Below are 21,157 nucleotides of genomic sequence, written 5' to 3' on the forward strand. Positions count from 1 at the left end.
TGATAGTGGGATCTCCCGAGAACTGCAAGACACAGCTTTTCTTCACCGTTTGGCTACGCTATTTCTTTTCACTTTGGAATAAACAGTATCAAAGCTAAAAAGTTTTCTGCTTGCACATTTAATGTGTTTTAATTTTCTTCTTCTAGACTATCAGCATCAGAGACCTTACTGCCTCAGCCATCTTCTGCTGCTTTTTGCAGGGTATTTTTTGTGCTAGAGACTTTAGTAGTTTGTTTGTTTTAGCACTAACTCATTCCCTTTCTAAATTCAATTCTTACATTAGTCAGTATCTCAACTTATAATTTATTTGACTAACTCCTTAATGACCTATGAAAAAATTGTTTTAAACCCATACATTTAGTAGAGCTGCAGAAGAACATACATCCCTCCTTCCTGATCTTTCCACGGGTACTTCTTCAGATACAGATAATGAAAACACGTATCTTTCACATGTCACTGCTGTGTTTCCCTTAGCTTCCCAAAGAGTGACGTAAAAGGAGCTGTACTATCAAGATCAGCTTTCACAGTCAAAATGACACAGATTAAGTTTTCACTTTCAAGGTAAAGTACATTTAGTTAATCACTTCCTCCACCTCTCTCCCAGTCTGCATATCTTAATTAATATGAATTGTTACACAGAACAATAAAGATCTTGTAATTAGGTAATATGGTTAAAATGTGATTTTCCAAAATAAAAACCTTATATATGACTGAAATATGCAATTAAGTCATCCAGACCTTTACTGAAGCTTTCCCTTCCCACTGCAAGTTCATCATCTTTCCCTTCGTTATCTGGCTTCCTTGGCAGCTTCTGATGTTTGTGTCAAAACATAAAAGTTAAACAATATCCTACCTCTCATAAGAGAACCGTGTACAAGACCTGCTTTTTTTAAAGACACCACAATGAAGAAACATAGAACAGTTACCACTGGTACAGGAGAGTCAGGCACTCCCTTTTGTGTTCCTTAGGACTGTTTATTCCAAGAGGCTATGAAGACACAGATTTGAGTGCTCCTGTAGAAATGGACGTGACTCACACAAGTATACACCAGACAGTGAAAACCATCAATTAGTTTGCTCTGTTCATTGTCTGGAAGCTGTCTGGTAGAGTCAAAGATGCAGTCAGTTTCCTTTGAGAAGCTCATGTACTCAAACCACCATCAAGACTTCAAGAAGCTCAAGAAATGGCAGTGGACGTTATAAACCAATGACCAAAAATTCCCTGATTCAATGCGGAGATTTTGTCTCGGCCAGCTTTCTGAAAACAATGTGCTCCTTTGGTAGTGACAGAGCCACTGATGTGCAGTCCTACCTGCCATTATGTCCTCCTTAGCACTGCAAGGATTATTTTTGCCAGGTGAGTCACTGTCCTTAGAGGGCTGTCAGCTTCTTTCACTCAGAAATAGGTTCTTAAATATTCCAGAAGAATCTACTGCATGTCAGTCAATTCTTTAAAGGTATGGTTAAAAAAAATTTAAGAGAACGGGGTGCCTGCTCCCATTCTGATGTCTTTTACCTTATGTACTGTGCTAGAGAAAGAAGAAAAAGTAGCCATGGCACTTTGGAGGTATGATTTCAGACACAAGAGGAGCCAAGAGGCACTGCTTCAAATAGAGGCAAATTATTCTCATAGCTCCACTGTGAAGCAACACTTTTTCCCAAGTTCTTGCAAGTGCAAGCATTAACATCTTGTACACAGGCATGTTGTGCAAAGCACCATTTGTACAACTGGCCTCCACCTCCCGTGCACTGCTGAGATCTGCAGGTCTCGCTGGGCTCAGCCTCACTGGCTGGAGTGCAGTGAATGGCTTCTGCTGAGTCCTGCAAGGGCTGGGATCCAGAGTACAGCTGTTTGCCTACAGAAGTAGCCCGTGAAATCTGCTTTGAATATAAAAGCGCATGGGCACACCACCCCAGCCTGAGCATAGCCCTTAGTGTTCTTTTAAAATCCCAGCCAATGCAGAGGTGCGTTTTTGACCTTTTACCATCCCTTTTCAAGTCAGTGATCTGTGCAGCTGGCCCTCTGTCCAGTGGCTGAACCCCCACCTGCTAGCTGAATCAGACCAAATGTAACATGCGGTGGTTCCCAGCATACACCAATAATTCCTCAAGGCAGCACAAGGAAGACTGCGTACAAATTTTGGAAAGTTATTTGGGAGAGGATATCTGGGTTGTATTCCCTGTTCAGTTAATTGCTTTGTACAAAGCAGAGCAACTTTATCGGGAGGGACTGAGATCCTTAACAGTAAACACACTGTAAAATTGTCCTCTGTGTGGGAGAAGAACCTCCGTCAGAGAAATCAAGTCCCAGACACCTCAAGCAAGCTTTTTAACCACAAAGCTACTGATAAATCAGCATCGTGTTACACTCAGCCTTCTGAGTCTCACAGATGAGACACATTGGAAATACATGTATTTTATATACATGTTGCAACACATCTAGTGGCTTTGTGCTTCAGGAACGAGGTGAATGTGTGCATGCTCAGCAAGGGCAACGTAAACATCTGTAAGTCTAGGATTTTGTGCTCCCTACATGATAGGCTTAAATTATGCATAGTGAAGTGAAAACAGTTTAAGGACTGCACACCATGTCCTCAGTTGCACTGATACAACTGCGTGCAAGGCACAGCTGTAAACCAGATTATTGAGGTTGTGACCATTTAAAAAAAAAATTGCCAAACAATCACAAAAAACACACAGCAAACTAGTTGTCACAGTTTAAAGCTGGGCTGGCTATTAAACTGGTGGCAGACGCTCTCTGTTAACCCTGCACTCTTTTCTGGAGTGATTTTCAACTGTATTACTTTGAAAACTCAGCTCACAATGCAGCATGACAAGCACTTCTAACTGCACAGCTGAAGGAGCGCAAATTTCAGTGTAAAGGACAGGAGCAATTGGCCAGAGGCAGCAAAACCTTCTAAAGTTAGTTTTGCAGTTGTATCCACTATACTGTGTAACTGATTTCCCCATATAAAACTAATTACTAGGTCAAGTTTATCAGAGTTGCTGCTTTTTTATCTTCAGATAAAAGTTGCCAGGGCCTGCAACATCCACAAGATCATCTGCTTTTTTTCTTTCTTTCTTTTAAGTCATGGCACCAGTTGAAAAAAAATATGGATACTAAAGCTAGAATTTAACACTACTGCGACAAATTACTTTCTCCCCAAAATGCTACAAATATACAAATCAAACAAAATTCTACCAGAATTTGAGGTTCTCAGCAGTTCTGACAAGTCAGAGTCTGAAAATCTGGCCCTCAATACCTGTACACAGGGCACTAATAAATTCTTATTTTTACACCTACCCACAAAGAAAATGCAAGAGACTGAAATAAGGAAATTACTGCATATATTCACACGGATAAGTATCTTGTAAAATGAATAACTATGCAAGGAAAATCATTAACAATAGAGCCATCTACTGTATTTCAGAAAAACTACACCAGCAAAAAATCTGAAAATGTTAAAATGCTTTACAACCTGAATTTTTCACTACTCCATGTTACAAAAAGTGATCATAATTATTAGTACATCAGTTTAAATGACAGGAAATGTGTATTTCTTGCACCTCTTCTAATTAAAAGCAGTATTTACTGGCATAATACTGATCCTCTGTATCTAATGATACTAATTGACTTTGTAGCTGAGCATGTAAAAAGCCTGAAATGCTTCCCATTCCATTTGAAGTAGATCAGCGTAGTGTTGTGTAAGGAGACAATGAGGTCACCAGCAAGTTGAATATTTATTTAAATACTGACAAGACACTTGGATGATTTTTTTCTGGCTCTAAAATAAGAAGAAATTCCAGGTCTGAAGAGCTTACAGTAGGAAAAAAAAAAAAAAAAAACCACACACAACACAAAAATGAGGGAAAGTTTAGAAAACAGACTAACCCAAGTGGTTCTTAGTATATCATTACACTTCTCCCTATCAATATACTTGAAGAACCCTCTTTCAAGCATGGTGGAAGCAGCAGGTGTCTAGAACAGAATTAGAACATAATCTTATCAGCCAATTCCCAGTTTTGCATCTTAAAGATGGCATTAAAACACAGCCCTAAAATCCTGGTTAAACTAGAGAAAGCTGCAGAGAGAATATACTGCTGTAAATCTGAGCTCAAACGGGTGCTTTGCTACATTCAGTCTGCAATGGCTAGAGCTATGCAAAAAAGTAATACCTACAAACTATACATAGCCCCTAAAAACACTATCCTGCTCATGGGAATGTGTTTCTTAGCTGAAAGGTTCAGAATAAAAGACAGACAGACTCCTAAACATCAGGTCAGATGTAATCGAATTTTCAAAGACAAGGAAGACTGAACACCTTTTGAAGTGCCAATTAATTGCTGGTAGTGAGTGCCACTGGTTTTTAGTGTGCCAATTAAAGCCAGTTATAACCTAGCTGATCCCAGTGCCTGCTGGAGCGCACGGTGTTCTTCCCCTCACTGCATTTCCAGTACAGGTGGTTTCCCAAACCGCACTCTCGTAGAGGTGGTTAGAAGAAATGATCACAAACCAGAAACAAGAGCTGTCAGCATGAATCTTCACAGGGAAATTCACCTTGCATTTAAAATAAGCTTACAAGCCATCCACCTACACCACATCTGTAGCTCACCACAATTGCCTGGATAATATGTGTATGTGCCCCAAAAGTATCTGTCCTTATTAAATATACCAAGGATCAGACATTTGACAACAAATATTACTTGTTCCTACAAATTTTGTCATTTAGCAGTTCTATTAACATATAGCAGAGTTATTTAACATTTCATGCAGTTTTTGTACGTTATACAAAACAAGTAACACCGTTACTACACCTGCAACTTTAGTAATTGCTGCATAATGTTTTTTTCTACTATTGGCAACACTAAACTTTCACAACTAGAATTTTTTAAGCTTCATAAATAATATAGCAAAGACATTCTTAGCTTAAAAAGAAAACCACGTATATTTACCTGCCATCATAGCTATCATACTGGCTTTGTAGACATTAGCAAGGGACCCCAGTTCACCTGTTGCCAAGATTGTTTTCATATGAGCTTCTCCACAGGCCTCACGGCACTGACGTATCTCCTCATAGAGACCTGTGGATAAAAGCATGTGAAAATGATCAAAGTTGCCTGAGAGACATTTTCAAGTATGGCTGTAATTTCCACTTCTGGATTAATTTCCAATCTTATAATTAGTCATAGCACTCAAGAACTTAAGTTTTGTAAGTTCAATAAATTACATGACTGGAGGTAATTAACAATGCCACACAGTTTCAGATTTAACTTAATAGCTATTAATGTCGTTTCTCTCAAAACTAAGAATGTGCACAGTATGCCAAACACTCATGAATATATCAGGCATAAAAAATGCTATGATAGTCAAGATTGATTTTAAAACAGCCTTTTCAGCAATAAATATGGTAGTACATTGAATCAGTACTCAGGAACAGTTATGTTTTCCTGTCCACATCACGTCATCACCCTCTCTGTCCCCTTCAGCCACATTTGCCAACGGGCTCAGCCTGAAAGACACCAAAGGTGTGACCAAGTTGTCTAATTACAAACATTAGTGCCACCTGAGATGCCATGACATATTCCCCTTGGCTTCCAGCTGCCGCTCCTGGAGGCTCCAATCTCCCTTCAGTTTCCTACTGCTCCCTCTAGTACCATGGGACCATCTCAGGAAGTCTGATTATGAAGCTCAATGTCTGTGTTTAGGCATCTGATCCCACTTTAAGCTTCTCGAAAATAAGAATTTCCTGAAAAAAAGCAATGCGGTCTGCTGACATCCCTGGTAAGGAGAGACCAAGGCGTGGGGTCATACCTCAAGGACCAGCAAATCCGCATGGATCTGTGTTTACAAACCATCTCAAGTAGTTTCATTGCCCACAAGGTTACCAAGGACTTGGACCATCCTGTGCCACGACCTGAAATGGCCTCAGCAAAGGTGAAGGAAGCACCACAGCAGGAGGGCCAGCAGGACATGTCTAACATACTGTGGAGCTACAGCTCCAAGGGCAGAGCTTGACCCTCGCTTCTGATGCCCACGCTTGCTGAGGAAGCCGGCTGGAGTTCAGGAAGGAGGTTTGTCGTGAGCCACTCTTACACACAAGCACTGCCGCTCACAGTGACACAGGCAGCAGGACTGACTTATACGAAGCCTTTCAGATTGGAGATAAAGCAGACCATTATCTTCACACCACTTTGAAAGCAAACCCTGCCCTGGACTTGCCCTTCCCTCCTCACAGAAAGCTCCACCGCCTTTGGAGGGCCTCTTGCTGTCAGTCTGTCTTCTGACCTACAGCTCTCCTTAGCTCTCACCTCCAAGCAGTCAGCATGTCCCCAAGACAAACCGGCACACGTCCCACCTGCTCACCACGTCTCAGTGAACTACCACTCAACCAGCCAGCCACCAGCTGCAGCCAGGGAGAAGCAGGGACAGGGTTGGCTGCTGATGGACATTGTCCAGAGCAGACCACCCCCTCACAAACTCCTGCTTTCGGATTTATGAAGTGTCATGGTCAGAGGCATGCTTAACTTTCTAACAGTTTTATATTTTCACAGACTCAGTAAGGACTGGAATAAATTTGGACATAATTGACTGTAAAAAGGCTACAACTTTTGGACCTGGTCAGGTAACGCAACACGGGGAGCACTGGGAAACCCTCCCACCCCTTTCGGTAAAATTCAGCAGTGTTCCCACAAAATTTTAAACATAGGGAGACTAAAAGAGCTAAAAATTACCAAAACATAGCTATTAGAAGCTGGCCACTTGGGGATGTTTAAGACTCCTCCAGTGTGGAAAGAAAAGCAGCTCTTACAGTGTACAGCACCATTTCTGGAATTTGAATTAAAAAAAAAAAAAAAGATGCAAAATAAGCAAACAGGATCCTTTGCAAGAGAGTCCTTTTCACAAATTGCACTCAATCTTCAAAAAATAATCAAAAAGTTCTTTTATGGAAGGCTAAAGTACAGCTTTTAATTAATCTTTCTTGCTAAAAAAGTCCAAGATGTGGCTATGAAGACTATATTTTTTCAGCAATACTAGCTTTCTTTTCCCTTCAGTCCTCACGTTAAGACCTGGAAACATACAGTAGGATTTGCCAGCTGCTGTATGGCTGGACCTCCCCTCCACCCGTGATGCTGCTGCATCCCACTGATGCCATCAACACACGTGGGATCCGTGGCTGGGATCGCTGGGGTGGTCTTCTGAGACGTACTACACACGTTAGCAGACAACTGGCTAATGCACTTAGCAAGTCCCTTTATAGACATCAAGCTTCACCTTGTTTCTTACTGTGTACCAAAGGTGTGAATTAATCAGTACCAGCATGCAGTCTAACATGTTTTATTGATCAATTGATGATACTCCAGAAACCTACATCAAATCAAGACTCAAAAAGGAAATACAAAGAACCTGTGCTATTTTCTTGTGCATTTGATAACACTGCTCATGTTAGATCCAAATGCAGTCTCTTTTTGTGGAGTGACTCTTTCCTGAAGCTTTTGCAAAGCCAGAGAAAGTAGCTTTCATGTTCTTCTAGTTTTGGTAACAAGAAGAAAAGATTTGAGTTTTCTCTGCCTTTAAGATACGCTGCCAAAAATGTCAAAATAAAATCAACAAAATGTACATTTAGGTTGGATTCCATGAAAAGAAATTATATCCTCATAGCTGTTGTTCACTGTAGTTAGTACTGCAGCTACAGCATCCTCCCTATCGTTGGAAGGTACTTTTACATGCAATTAGTGCCAAGATCATTTGAACAGTCTCTCTATCTGACAGCACACGTCAACCCACGGACAGGAACAACAGAGGATCTTCAATCATCCATGTCTATCAGGTTAGCTGAGGTGGTGGAAAAGTGGGCATACTTTAATGGGGCAGATGTGTAGGTAATAAATACTGCTCTTTATTTAGAGACCAATTATTGCAGACAATAGCTGGCATTCATAGGGCATTCTCAACCCTACAGTAAAAGCACAAATAGAAATACAGCTACCTCTGGGACAGAGAAAATTAACCAGAGCATCCCAGTCCCAGTGCAAGCAGGAACTGCTTTGATATAGAACAAGTGCAAAAACTCCTACTCCTTTCAAAAAAAGAAAAAAAAAGTTTCAGTACTCAGTCAGATTTAAATCAAAGCACAAATAACTTGATTATCCTGAAAATTCCTGGCAAGTGTCTGAAGTATGGGTGAAGTTAATCACACCTGAAAACACACTCAGTGTTTCAAGGGGTCCTGGGCTGCTTCTGGGACAGCCTGTGCTGCCAAAAGGTCCACCACTTGACTACTCAGTTCCATCAAGCCGATCACTAGCAGGAGCAGAGCTGGACACTATAGTTCTGGGAATATCTGTGACCTGTGCAGAACACCAGTAACTGACACAGCAATAGATAGAGCTTCTCTGGTTAGCAGTAGTGGCACAAAGATTTTGGGAAAAAACTCTACCACAGAAAAACCTGCAGGCATATTTTCAACTGTGAGCTAAAAACACCATGAAGAGGTTGCAAGAGACTCTCCTTCTGACTGCTAAAAACAAGGAAAAGAAAATCAAGAACTCTCAAAGCAAATGGCCAGTACTGTGTAGCATCTTGAACACAGCACCAACACTATCCATTCTAAAAGAAGTCTAAGTCTTAAGCCAGGGAAACAAAAAAGAAAAAAAAAAAAAAAACAGAAAAAACCCCACCAAAAAATACCCCAAAGCAAGCCAACCTATATAGAACATATTTGGAGACAGATGCTCACTAATGTAGTCTGCAGTAGCTCCACTGACTTAAAATGGATGTGATGTAAGAACTCTTCTACTTTGCACCCACTTACTTAAGATACCTTACTGCTTTCATGAACTTTAGATCTGCTTTTATGGGATGCATTTATAGAAGTCAGAAAAATTCAGATGTTATAGGAAAAAACAACTTTTCATAGTTGCGGTTTTAATTTCACTGTTATAAAAGATAAGTGTTGGAAGGTGTCTTTTTTGTAGTTTTCCTAAAATTCTGACTATTCAGTACATTATATTGATTTTTAGCAGCTACTAAATACACCAAAGAAAATGTTCCTCCCCCTATACATTTCTCAAGCAAACATCCCTGTCAATTACTGCAGGCTATAATCTGCCCTAGATTGTCTATATGGTCTTTTGCTTTGGTCTAATACATTGCCCTAAAAAAAAAAATCACAAAATAAAGGGGATAATCCATACCCCCTACACAGGAAATGAAAATATTAAGGGAAAAAAAAAAAACACAGCTTAAATTTTTATGAAACAGCTCTTCTCCAAAAATGTGGTGATAAAACCACTTTTTTTTTTTTTTTTTTTTAAATTCAGCTTATTTGCTGTTTTTATCTAGTCAGTCAGTCACATTGACTGATGTTAAGGGTAGAAACTGAGACAAGGAGGGAAGATGTTTTGATTTCTGTTAGACCAAAAGATCAAGGTAATCATGATGGGAAACTGGAAAATAAGCTGGAATCCCTTCTGTCTTGCACGTTAATGGCAGGTTTGTTAACAAAATGACAAGCACAAGGCTATCAGCACAACACAACTCTTTCAGTTCTGCTCTCAGCCACATATGTGCAACTCCAGGCTCCAGTGATTCACACGAAGCTGAAAACAGAGCTTGGCTTCAGGAGTCTGACCTGCTGCTGACAATGTAAGACAGAAATTGTGCAACTAGACTTTGAGATTCCAAGTCAGCTTGCACGTCTAGAAAATGGTAAATCGAACTATAATTTATGAAAAACATGTGGAGTCTTTTCCAAGTCTCTGGAGCGGGGAGTGTATTTTCTCTGCGCTGCTTATAAAGTATGTAGCACAAAAGGGGGCCCCAATCCCTAAACAAAGCCTCTAAACTCACAGTTGAATAATTATTAACAGAATTGAAAGGCAGTTTTCATAATTAAGTTATACCTAATGTATTTCATGGATGCAGTCACGTTCAAACTTCTTAGAGTATACTTGTTTTTTTCCCTTTTCTGAAAGTAGGAAAATTCAACTGACATAGAGCAAACGGTGAGTTAATATCTCTAAAGCTGCTGACAGTGGAGTATGTCCAGGTGTTTGGTAAAAGCTGTGGAACTAGAAGTAACGTTACAGCACCCCAGACAGCTTCAGAAGGTCCAGCAACTCCAACATATTCATTGATAACAGGAAAAAAAAACAAGAAAAATAAATAAATCCAGTTTCTTTCAACAATTTGTCGGTCAACTTCATCACTGTCTACGTACAGGCTCCACATTCTGTGCCTAAAGACAGTATCTAAATTGTGAGTTTTAAGCTTAATCCATACTTTGTCAAGTGATACAAGACAATGGTTGAGTAAACTATTGTAAAGTAGTAATGCTTTAAAAGCTAATAGGTTGTAAAAGGTATATAAGTTGATAAACTTAAATCTCATTTAATGTTATTTTCCAGTGTAAATTAGCTGTCCAATAAAGCTGCTTTCATGTTCAGCACTATTAAAAAGATCTTAACAATTACTTCATAAAGATCTAGAAAATATATTCTGAGTGTCATAAAGAGGTCCAACAATATTTAAGAACTGCTTTAAAATAACTTGACATAATTGGACATACACTAAAGTATTTAATAACCAAACAAGCCTTTGAAACAAATCACAAAGCAACACTATTCTATCACGGTGACTCCAATTATTGCACAGGCTAGAAGAAAAGCTAACAATATATGAATGATAAGATAAAGCACTCTACCACACACGTATCTTTGTCAATAACTCCTGAAGTTGTGAAGATAGGCAGCAAGAGAAAATAACAATAAAAATATGTGTTATAAGCAGAAGCAGAGGTTCTCTGCAGGGCAGCTCTAGTTGATGAAGCACCTTGAACACAGGCATAGTTATTGCACTAGACTTCTCAATTTTATGCAATATAGGGATCCCTCCTAAAAAAGACTTCTTCACCCCTTCTTCTGGCTTCCTTAAACATACTTTATATATTGTTGTGCATCATATCTAATCATTAGATAGAGATGGGAATCTGCATGTTCACACAGGTAACATACATATATTAAAAGTTAAACAGGAAGTCAGAACACTAGATTTTCACCAAAATATTCAAATCACCTACTGAAGTAATTTTTTTGGATGGGCAAGTTAAATATTATAATTTTTCACCCTATAGCATCATTATCTGGATGGCAAGTAAATTCTGTTCCTAAGGTAGCTGTTTTCAAGACCATGTAAATATGTGCCATAAACAGATTCACATTCATGAATAAATTTTCAGAAAACATTTGGAAATAATTTCAATTCTGCCCTTAGTAAAAAAAAAAGAGGTAAACTAGCCACTGCCAAAAAAGGGATGACGTTCAACATTGTTATTACTTCAGCTCTGGATAAAAGAATATGCACACCAAATCAAAAGTCATCCCTAATCTACTTATTCAGTAAACTGACAGCTTTATACTACATTCATCATTGCTATGTCTGTGTACTCCTCCCCTGTAATGTCTGTCACAAAATACAATTCGTTTCCCATACAGAAAAACCTTACAATGTAGGTCCAGTTCACTTCAATCACTGATACAAACTTTCTCTCTGAATCTAGCCCTATATTTCTCTTCTGAGTTCTTCATGTAATCCCGGGCAATATAACCTCAAGCCTGACTTTGCAATTGCCTACGTGCACTAACTTTCTCACCTCTGCTCTATGCAACTTGCACTTAACAGTGGTTTGTACCATGAAGTACACAGTTATGTCAGAAATTGCTACAAGACAGACTTTTTCAGATGCAACTGCAAGTTGCTGCTCAGGTCCAGTTTAGCGGTCTTTTTTTTTAGTCTTAGTGACAGGTCACTGACTCAGCTCATTTTGTATCCAAGGCCAATACGTGTTCCCAGCAGCTCCTGGAGGGGGTACCTGCTTTGTAGACCCTAACAAATATACAGCATAGAAAGGTGTGCGTACAGTCTTGCTGCCAGCTGTTACAGACCTTGATCCATCATTCTGTCTTATTTAAAACCGCTCAATCACCCAGTCTCCATATTCCAGCGATTTCTGAGGCCATACCTGAACTTAAAATAGCCACTCAGAAAGAAACAAATGACTGCAACAACACTCATCTTCAAGGCAGCAAACATGTGTAAAGCTGCATATATTTAAGAGCAAAAGGATGGAGATGGTAAATACTACAAAAGAGGTCAAGATGTTACAGCAAGTGTAAACCAGGCTATCAGTCACACAGATGCAGAAACGTGGGTTTTTAGGTTCAATTCTAACTGCTAATTGAAGGAAGACCAATATCAGTAAATATGATCTGTTATCATGATGATTGTATTTCCTTAACCAAACTCAGGTACCAGGGATCCTTTATGAAGTCTTTCAAGCAAACAGGCTATTACAGCACTGCATGATACAACTAAATGGAAAATTCATTCCAAGACAATGATGTGTTTACCTTCACATGGAGATTAGTTATAGGAGCATTGTCAGCACTTAAGGCAAACCATTCACAGTACATTAAGGAGGCAATTAGAGCAAAACCCATCTTCAGCATTATTGTTCTTACTAATTAGTAGTAGTCTACAGACACAAGAACATAAATAATAATATGAACAGTCAATTTGTACCCTCAACTTTCAGGAAAAAGAAAACAATTAAAATACATATTTTTGTCAAGTATTGAAACATGTATATTTAACAAGGTATCATCTACATTAGCAACCCCTTGGGGGTTTTAGCAAAACTGTTCAAATAATTAAGCATTCACTTCCATTTCACTTGCTATTTTTTTAATCCTGTACACAAAATCCTCTAAAGGCATAGAAGGAATAGACCTGAATTTTCAAAACACAAAGTCTGCATGCCCAGCCTGACAGGACTTGTAACAGCATTCTTTTCAAAAAATGCAACCATTCATCATAAATTAGTTAAATAGTTTTTATTTAGTTCAGTGCCCCAGATTATCAGTTACTCTTAGGGGAGGGACTAAATTCTTCAGCGACTGACGTGGAGACTTGGGGAAGAGACAAAGAGCTTGCACATGCATATACAGAGATTTAGGTTCCTTGCCAAAGGGTGGGTACCTACCTTCCCACTGGCCAGTCAGCACCAGACTCCTGCTAATGACAATGTCAATCTCTCTGGCACCATATTCCACAGCTAGCTTTATTTCAGCCAGTTTGGTTTCTAGAGGAGTTTGTCCAGATGGAAACCCAGCAGCCACTAGCAAGAAGGGGGATGAAGGTAGAGGGAAGAAAATGTTTTAGAAATTGACCACAAAATTGCATATACTTCTAATACACCAAAGAGTTTGAAATTTATTCTTTATCCCTACTATGATTCAAAAAATCCAAAGGCACCTCATCCTACCCTCTTTTCACCCACAAGAAGTATTACCTCTTCCCTCAAGAACCAATGTCCTGCAAGATACTAAATGCATCTTGTGAAAAGATCTCTTTCACATGCCTTAAATTTTTCCAAAGCAGTCTACATAAGAAAGCACAGTATCTATTGCTTCCAGCAGAACTGAGCAAACAAGGACTGAATACATACATTTTTAATTCTCCCCAATTCTTTTAAGTAGTATTTCAAGTTAAATCCTAGTAATATGTTTAACAGCTAAATCACAATATAGCAAAAATTGCTTTCAATGAGTTACTTAAGACTACATTTATGATGTTTAAGTATAAAACCCAAAGATAACTTTGGAAGTGGAAAAAATAATGGCTTTGGCAGAGATCCTCTTTCTCTCTGACTTATAAATGCATTTAGTATGTATTTTTCCCCTACACAACAATGAAACAACAAAAACCACCAGAAAACATGGATCTTGGCATTAAACACCTGTTCTAACTTCAAAGTTAGCCCCTGCCTTGAGCAGGAGGTTGGACCAGATGACATCCAGGGCTCCCTTTCAACCTGCATAATTCTTTGATTCTACTTCTTGCTTATTGTAGATTCAGAACCTGTCTCTCGTGTGTGGTGACTGAAGAGCTGGCACTATTAGATTTGTAAGTACAAGTCCTGAACCTGCACGCTGCTCAGCAGGCAATAACACTTGCCTCTACACACGGCTTCATTGAATTCAGCTTGTGGGATTATACTTAAAAGCCAAACAACTGATAGGGAAAAAAAAAAACTTGTATTAGAACTCCTAAAGCTCATATTGCACTAATAATAATAATAATATTATTATTATTTTTTATTATTATTATTATTATTATTATTATTATTATTATCTACTTAGTGTCTACTGATACTTTGTCCAGCACACTATCTCAATTTCTTCTATTTGGATGAGGAAACACTGATATATCTTAAGGACCTCTTTGAAGAGCTTCCAGCAAAACAGACTTGGCATTCCTGATAAGGTTGAAGTTGAAAGAAAACAAAAGATTATACCAGAAACAAATCCTCCCTTCCATTCCCTTCTTTCCACCTGCTACCTTTTCACCTTACTCTCTGAAACAAAAGCACATCCAACTTCTGGATTTTTTACGTATTTTATAGCATCAAAATATTTAATTGGATATTTTTGAATAAAACCTACCTGCAGCTACTGGTATGTTACAACCAGCAGCCTTTAGGGCATTAACAGCATCGGTGACTCTTGCGGGATATACACAAACTGCTCCGACAGTAATACCTGCAAAAGCCACAGTTCACTTTTCCATATATAGATTTTCACCTTCTCAAGTGTAATTCATATTATGAGCACGTGTGCATTGTGCTCATCTCCCACTTCTGCATTCTCACAAGGATCTTAAGCACCTACACTAGGGATGTCTGTTTATAGTGCTCAAACAGTTCAGGAAATTTTCTATATTGTTACCTCCCTCATGTTCCTTCACCTCACCCTGGGAGCAAGTTTGCATTAGCAGGAGTTAAACACTAAGATTTTTATTGACAGACGCACTGTTTAATGCCAACACGTACAGTTAAGACATACTTAGTCGGCAAATTACTGTGAGAGAAACCACACTGCCAAGCTCTGTCCTTACTTGTTGAGCCAGAGTGAGCCCAGCAGCAACTGAGCAGTCTTTATGTTAATGCAGTCCTACTACATTTCTAGTTAAAATGCTGCTCTCAAAGTCTCAGATAATTGACCTCATACTTAATACTTCAACTGTCTGAAGAGTCCATAAATCCAAGTTTTAAAAAAAGACTAATCTTTGATATTTTATGTGTATGGCTTAAAACCAGAGGCCTGATTCCCCTTTGGTTCTACATCATATGACTTCAATCAGTGGACCAATGCCTGTGTAAAACTGAAATATTTCAACAGTAAAAGCATGCCCCAAATGTCGCTGGGATTTTCTTTTTGTTAGATCATCATAAAGCTAATATGACAGGACAAAAGTCAAATGGTATTCACTGACACATCAGTGATTGCATCTGGAAAAATTCAGAAACGCTGCTCAGGTACAAAGAGGTTTTATTTATAGTTATATTGACAGTCTCAATTTGCTCTGAAGTTTTAACGTGTTCAGTCTTGGGTGTAACATTGGGACTTCAGATGGAGCCTGCTTGAGTAACATCAATGAAAGTTTCACCACTAGTTCTTAAGGGCTGTCTTCCACCCCTTCAACTCTGTTGACCTAGCTGGGAACACTGTGTGTGTGTGTGCGTGTGTGTGTATACGTGATACACACACAACTGCATACACTCGCTACAGGACAGATTCCTTAAAGTAGACTGGGCTGCAAAGATGTCTCCTATCTTAACTATTGAAACAAGCAGGTAACAGGTAACATTTTCTGAAGGAAAAATAACATGCTTAGGACTGTGGAATGCATCTTTTCTGACAGGCAAAGTGTCAGGCTCAGTAGTTACATACAGAAACAGCAGCTAACCATGAAATCCAAAGGAGTCACATGAACACTCCCCCCTTCTCCAATTTACTAAGGACATCAGCAGATTAACAGAATACTCAATTAGTTTCACCTTAGTGCACTGTTATTAAAAGACATACACTGAGGTTACATGCTTGTGGCTTCCACATCAAATTTGCTCATTACGTATCATAAATTACAGTGTCACCCTGAGTCCATGCTTCACTTTGGTTGCCAAACTGAGAAGGGATTTTTTTCTCCTTGTATTCTTACATTAAGTCAAAGGAATAGATATTTTGCAGTTAGAACTAAAGACAGTTGCTTTGAATAAGATCATATAGGAGCTAGTTTGTTCTCTCCGGACTATTAGTTCTGCAGCGCTGCCTACCATAACTGCTTCCATTATAGGAAGAAGAGGCCATTTTTACACCTTTCTGAAGATTGAAAATATAATGAGGAAATGTAGAAATTTTCTCTACAAAATATACACAACAAAAACTATCATACCTTTGTCATGCATGTCCAAGGCTTTCAGCAGATCCTCTCTGATGGGATGCTTTGCTTTAAAACACAGTCTGTGAACATTTGAAGGAGTATCATCACCTGAAAGAGTGGTGAGGTCTATGCAGGTGACAGCTTTCAGCAGCCAAGCAGCCTACAAAGGGAGTGAAACAAGGAATACAGCATTTCAGTTTACACTTCCAAAGCCAAGCTAACTGAGAAGATGCAGGAATGAGAAGCCTGGCTCTCACTCGAAGAATGAGGAAACGTATGGGATATAACATGGAGGATATGCAAAGAATGGTTTATGAGAGACAGGGTTGAAAGATATTTATTCCTATCTTGAGCAGTATCTAATGTTATAGAAAGGATTTGGAATCAAAAGTCCACTCTCAGAAGCAAAGGATCAAATTCCAATTTTTGGTGCAAAAGCTAACTACCAAATGGGACTGTGTAAGAATCAGACAAACATTTTTACCTGGACAAAAAGGATCTTGTTTCAAATTTAATGCTGTAAGACAAAGATAAAAGCACCGCCTATGTGAGGAACCTCACTGTTATAATATGCTCCATTCTATACAGTATGTCTGTATCTTTAAAGCTTGTATGCACGAGAAATTATACACATTCTCCAAGAGAAGCACAGGCTTGCAATTGCCAGTAACTAGATGAGTCTACACATCAGCAATTTGCACACTTGCACGTTTGTATGCTTCTCCTGCTGTGAGAGTGAAACATGGAATCAGCGGGGGGTAAGAACCCAGACTTCTTAAAACTTAGGGTCTAGACTCCAGATGTTTCCACTTTCTTTTGTGTGAATCAGGAATAAAACACATCTGTAATTATTTGATGCAAAAAACAAAAGCAAGAGCTAAGTGACAAGGCTAAAGCACTCTAGATGAAAATGCCACAGAATTTTAAAAGACTTATCAGATAATGGAACAGAAGCACAACTGAAAATTTTTTGAGCTTTTTTTGCTGAACAAAAATTGAGCTTAAGCCATTATTTTGCTTGTTACTAACTGATTTCTACTTTCACCCTATAATACTTCAAAAGGGTTTTTCACTTTAAATGGTTTTATGTTTCTTTTACTTGGATTTTTCTATCCTTCGTACAAGGGAATTTTTGTCTCATCTCTTATGACATGAATCAAAGTCATCAAGACAGATGTAGTCAGGTAATTCCAAGAACTGGTATGAACCTTATTTTTTTAAAAGGGTTTTTCAAATGTGTATTTTGGAAAATGGGCTTCAAAATTTGAATCTGTGGTGCTACTTACACTCAAACATGTAAATGTTCGAAATCATCTCTGTGAAATAAACAGCACATGGCTATCCTGCAATAATAGTGTTCAAATACAGGAGAGATGCTTCTGGCATTCTTCAAAGTAAAACCTTACTCGAGTAGCTCAGTACCAGTGTTACTACACAGGAGACTGGAGAAGAGTTAGTAATAATTCAACATTTGTCCTACAGCCATGTTGAGGGAGTGACACTAAATCCCTTTCTTCCCACTGATTCTTTGTAATCAAAGCCTGTGGCTCTCTGTCTTTGTTCTTTATGTGGTAACTTTGGTCAAATCAGAAGACTTACTTTTTACATTACTGCACCTGCCATATCTGAAGATAGCCAAGGTTACGCGATACCCTCTGGATTTTCTCACTATTTCCCAATCCAGAGCCACTGGACTGCTAAACTTGGTATCAAATGACTTTTCACACATAAAAAACTCTTGAGCTGGTGTCTAACTTTCTTCAGTTTATGTCCATTTTTTATTTAATCATAACATTCAAAGCACAAACTTTCAGGTTCATGTAACAGGCAGGAAGTTTTTTCTATCACCTTCCAGTAGGATCTTACAGCTACATCAAATTATCCCCAAACTGTCGTCAGTAAGATTTGTGCTCATCGTGAACGCAGCTTCAGCCACCCCAGAATGGCTGCCTGGCATGCTAAGCTCAGGATGCCAACTATTTTGAACAGCTTTTTTAAGAGCTAAGTATAATGAAATGATTCTTGCTTTGTTCTATTACATTGCACTGTTGAGACTGATCCTTCACTGTCTCCTTCCTCCCGCTTCCAGGTTTTCAGTTATTGTTGCAAGTAAATGACTTGTTTAGTGTGCAGAGGGGAGGAATCACACACATTTGCTTGCAGAACAGCTGTTAGATGAATGAAGAATCAATTTGTCCTTTGGACATCAGCTACAACCCCATGGCTGAGAGCTCACTGGGAGCTCCAGGTCTGCTGCATGGAGTTTCTCAGACCTTGCCCTTGGCTGAACGTTGCCAAAGCGCTTGTGGCGTCCTGCAGCCAGCTCTGCTTGCCATTCCCCTCTCAGCGCTTCCCATCCTGCCACTGAGGCGGCAGAAGCCAGCACGTGGCTGTGCCTCACCTGCTCTGCTTTGCAGAACACATTGGCTTATGTTGCTGACCTGATGGCTTTGCATTACGATTCTCATGTACAAACTGGAGAAACCAAAATGCACACCAGGCCAGTATCTCTCAATTCTGCCAGGAGGGCAGTAACAGCAGAGGTTGAGGGTAACTGCTAAGGCACTCTAAACATGTGTGTTCACTGAACACAAGTGAGCCTTGAAGAAAAGTTCATTTGCACCACTGGCTTTGTCAATGACTTACGTGAACCTATTTTGTACTAAGATGGACAATAACCAATCATTTACCTTATCTCAGCAGATGAGAAGTGAGTCCCCTTAACATTAGTGGGCTCGTTCTTTTTTTTCTTCTTTTTTTTTTTTCCCCCCCCTTTCTCCCCTCCGAGTGCCATAGTCAGTCAGGATATTTGAGTTTTAGGTAAGAACTAGTTAAGCAAAGAAATCACACATGTTGGGGATGTTTAAGTAAAGAAAAATCATCCAGGTAGGTCAAATTTGACAGGGACCATGATCATATCTTACAGCTTTAAAATTAAAAAATAAGAAGGCAGAATGCAGAGAAGTCTGTCTGGGAAACAGAATAAATGTGGTGGGATAGTAACATACAATTTAATCCACTCATGAATAAAGATGACTTAAATTCATTTGCGGTTTTGCCACTCATGAGTTATAAGGTTTTTAACTTGTTTGGATAAATGTGTCACTTTATTCCACCCCATCATCATCAAATACAAATTATTAAAATAAGACACGGACAAGCACATCTTTTAAGTTTACATGTATCTTGAAAAAAATTCAATATTGCAGCCTGGAGAGGGAGAATGACTGCTTTAAAAGTACAGGAACAGAATGCATAAAAAGAGCACTTACTTGCCAATTACCTTTCACAGTTCTCCACTTTTTAATTCGTTCTGCATGCCTCACAACTGCAGGTCGATTCACATGCACTTTTGAGATCCAGCCAAGTTCTGGGATGGGAAAAGAGAAAAAAAAAAAGACTCATCTATTTCTGTGTTCTTTTAATATACGGTATGGGGCTTCAGAAGAAAGTTGTAGTTTGGTTGGGAACCTCTGAAGAGCACGTGTGCTTTCACATCCTTTTTACGTACTTATCACCAGTCTAAAATATCATAATAGCATTAACTTCTGTTAGGGTATGGTCTGTGAACTCGATGTTTCACAAAGTGTGCTTTGTTTGCCATTACAACTGAATTAACTTACTGCTGATGAGAGATGCTATGCTGCCAGTCCTGGACTATGAGGTTTATTACACATGTAGCATATAAAAAAAAACACAAAACAGCCTTCTGTCATTGCTTGCTGATTTTCTTCTTGATTCCAGAATATGGTAACATTTATTCAGTCCTTTGCTTGTCTGCTGGCACCCAGGACACAACAGCATTTTTTGTGTGCGTGAACCTTTGTTTACAGGAACTGTACCCCACAGGGCACCAAAACCTCTGGACAGACCCTTGTAGGCATTTGGGTTGGTATTGTCTAGAGCTAATTTGACTGAATTTGCTTCTAAGACCTGACTAACTGCAAGTTTCCAAAAACACTGAATTCCTGGGCAACACAGCTCCCTGGAAGCTGCCGAGATGCATGCCTGCCTGAGAAGTGCTCATCTGGCCAAGCACCCCAGAGGACTCAGGGCAACATCTTCAACGTGTGGATTCCTTCAGACGCCCACTGCAGACAGCCCGGCTCACAATTTCAGTGAGTTTCAGTATCCATAAACAATAACCAGACCCAAAGAGAAGCAGATGTTCAATGTTTACTAAAATAATTAAACTGTCTAAAAACAGAAGCACCAAAAATTGGACACCGCTTAACGAAGGGTAACTGACTGATAAAGGAGAACTGAGGGTTCAGGCTCTTGAATCTTGAAATTTCTGCTTAGTATGATAAACCAAAAGTGTAATTTTGAACGTTAATAAATACAAACCGCTCAAAGAAGTACACAGGAAAAAGAAATCAGAATATCTTTAAAATCTCTCATATCCTAAAACATAAATAATTCTTCTAAATACTAATCATATAAGCAATCCATGAAAATACTCTGAAAGCAACATCAACAATCATTAACCACCAATCATCAGCAAATCACCACCATCAATCATCAAATACCATCATTAGTTAAGGTCAGTATATGGACATGGACTTAGATACTAAGAGATAATAATTCTGGGTGACTTAATTTATTAAGAGCATCTCATCTCTATGAGTCGTCTTCACTATTGTATTAAAATTGCATTTCCCTCAAGCACATTGATTAAAAAAGGTTTAAAACTTTAAAAAAGGCCAATAGCCAAAATCACTAATTTTGTACAGAAATCTTATCCTCGAATTTTTTTCTTCCTACTTTATAGTTTTAATAGCAAACAAAAAGTGCAGAACTAATATACTAACAAAAGTATGTGTAAATACAAGCTTGTTTTCCTAATTAGACTTACAAAAAGCCTTTGAGAAACCAATG

The 21,157-nt window shown here is 38.9% G+C and overlaps 1 protein-coding gene across 1 annotated transcript in view; it reads right to left on the bottom strand.

Annotated features, from left to right (window-relative positions):
• Nucleotides 1-21,157, bottom strand: part of DERA (deoxyribose-phosphate aldolase) — a 56,044-nt gene that overhangs the window by 26,629 nt on the left and 8,258 nt on the right. The window contains exons 2-6 of the mRNA XM_068401407.1: nucleotides 19,552-19,649; nucleotides 16,292-16,439; nucleotides 14,503-14,598; nucleotides 13,041-13,175; nucleotides 4,954-5,082 (exon numbers count right to left, since the gene is read on the bottom strand). Of these exons, the coding sequence (XP_068257508.1) occupies nucleotides 4,954-5,082; nucleotides 13,041-13,175; nucleotides 14,503-14,598; nucleotides 16,292-16,439; nucleotides 19,552-19,649 (606 nt within the window). The remainder of the gene's footprint in view (nucleotides 1-4,953; nucleotides 5,083-13,040; nucleotides 13,176-14,502; nucleotides 14,599-16,291; nucleotides 16,440-19,551; nucleotides 19,650-21,157) is intronic.

The sequence above is a fragment of the Nyctibius grandis genome, chromosome 5, assembly GCF_013368605.1.
Source record: "Nyctibius grandis isolate bNycGra1 chromosome 5, bNycGra1.pri, whole genome shotgun sequence".
Taxonomy (NCBI): domain Eukaryota; kingdom Metazoa; phylum Chordata; class Aves; order Nyctibiiformes; family Nyctibiidae; genus Nyctibius; species Nyctibius grandis.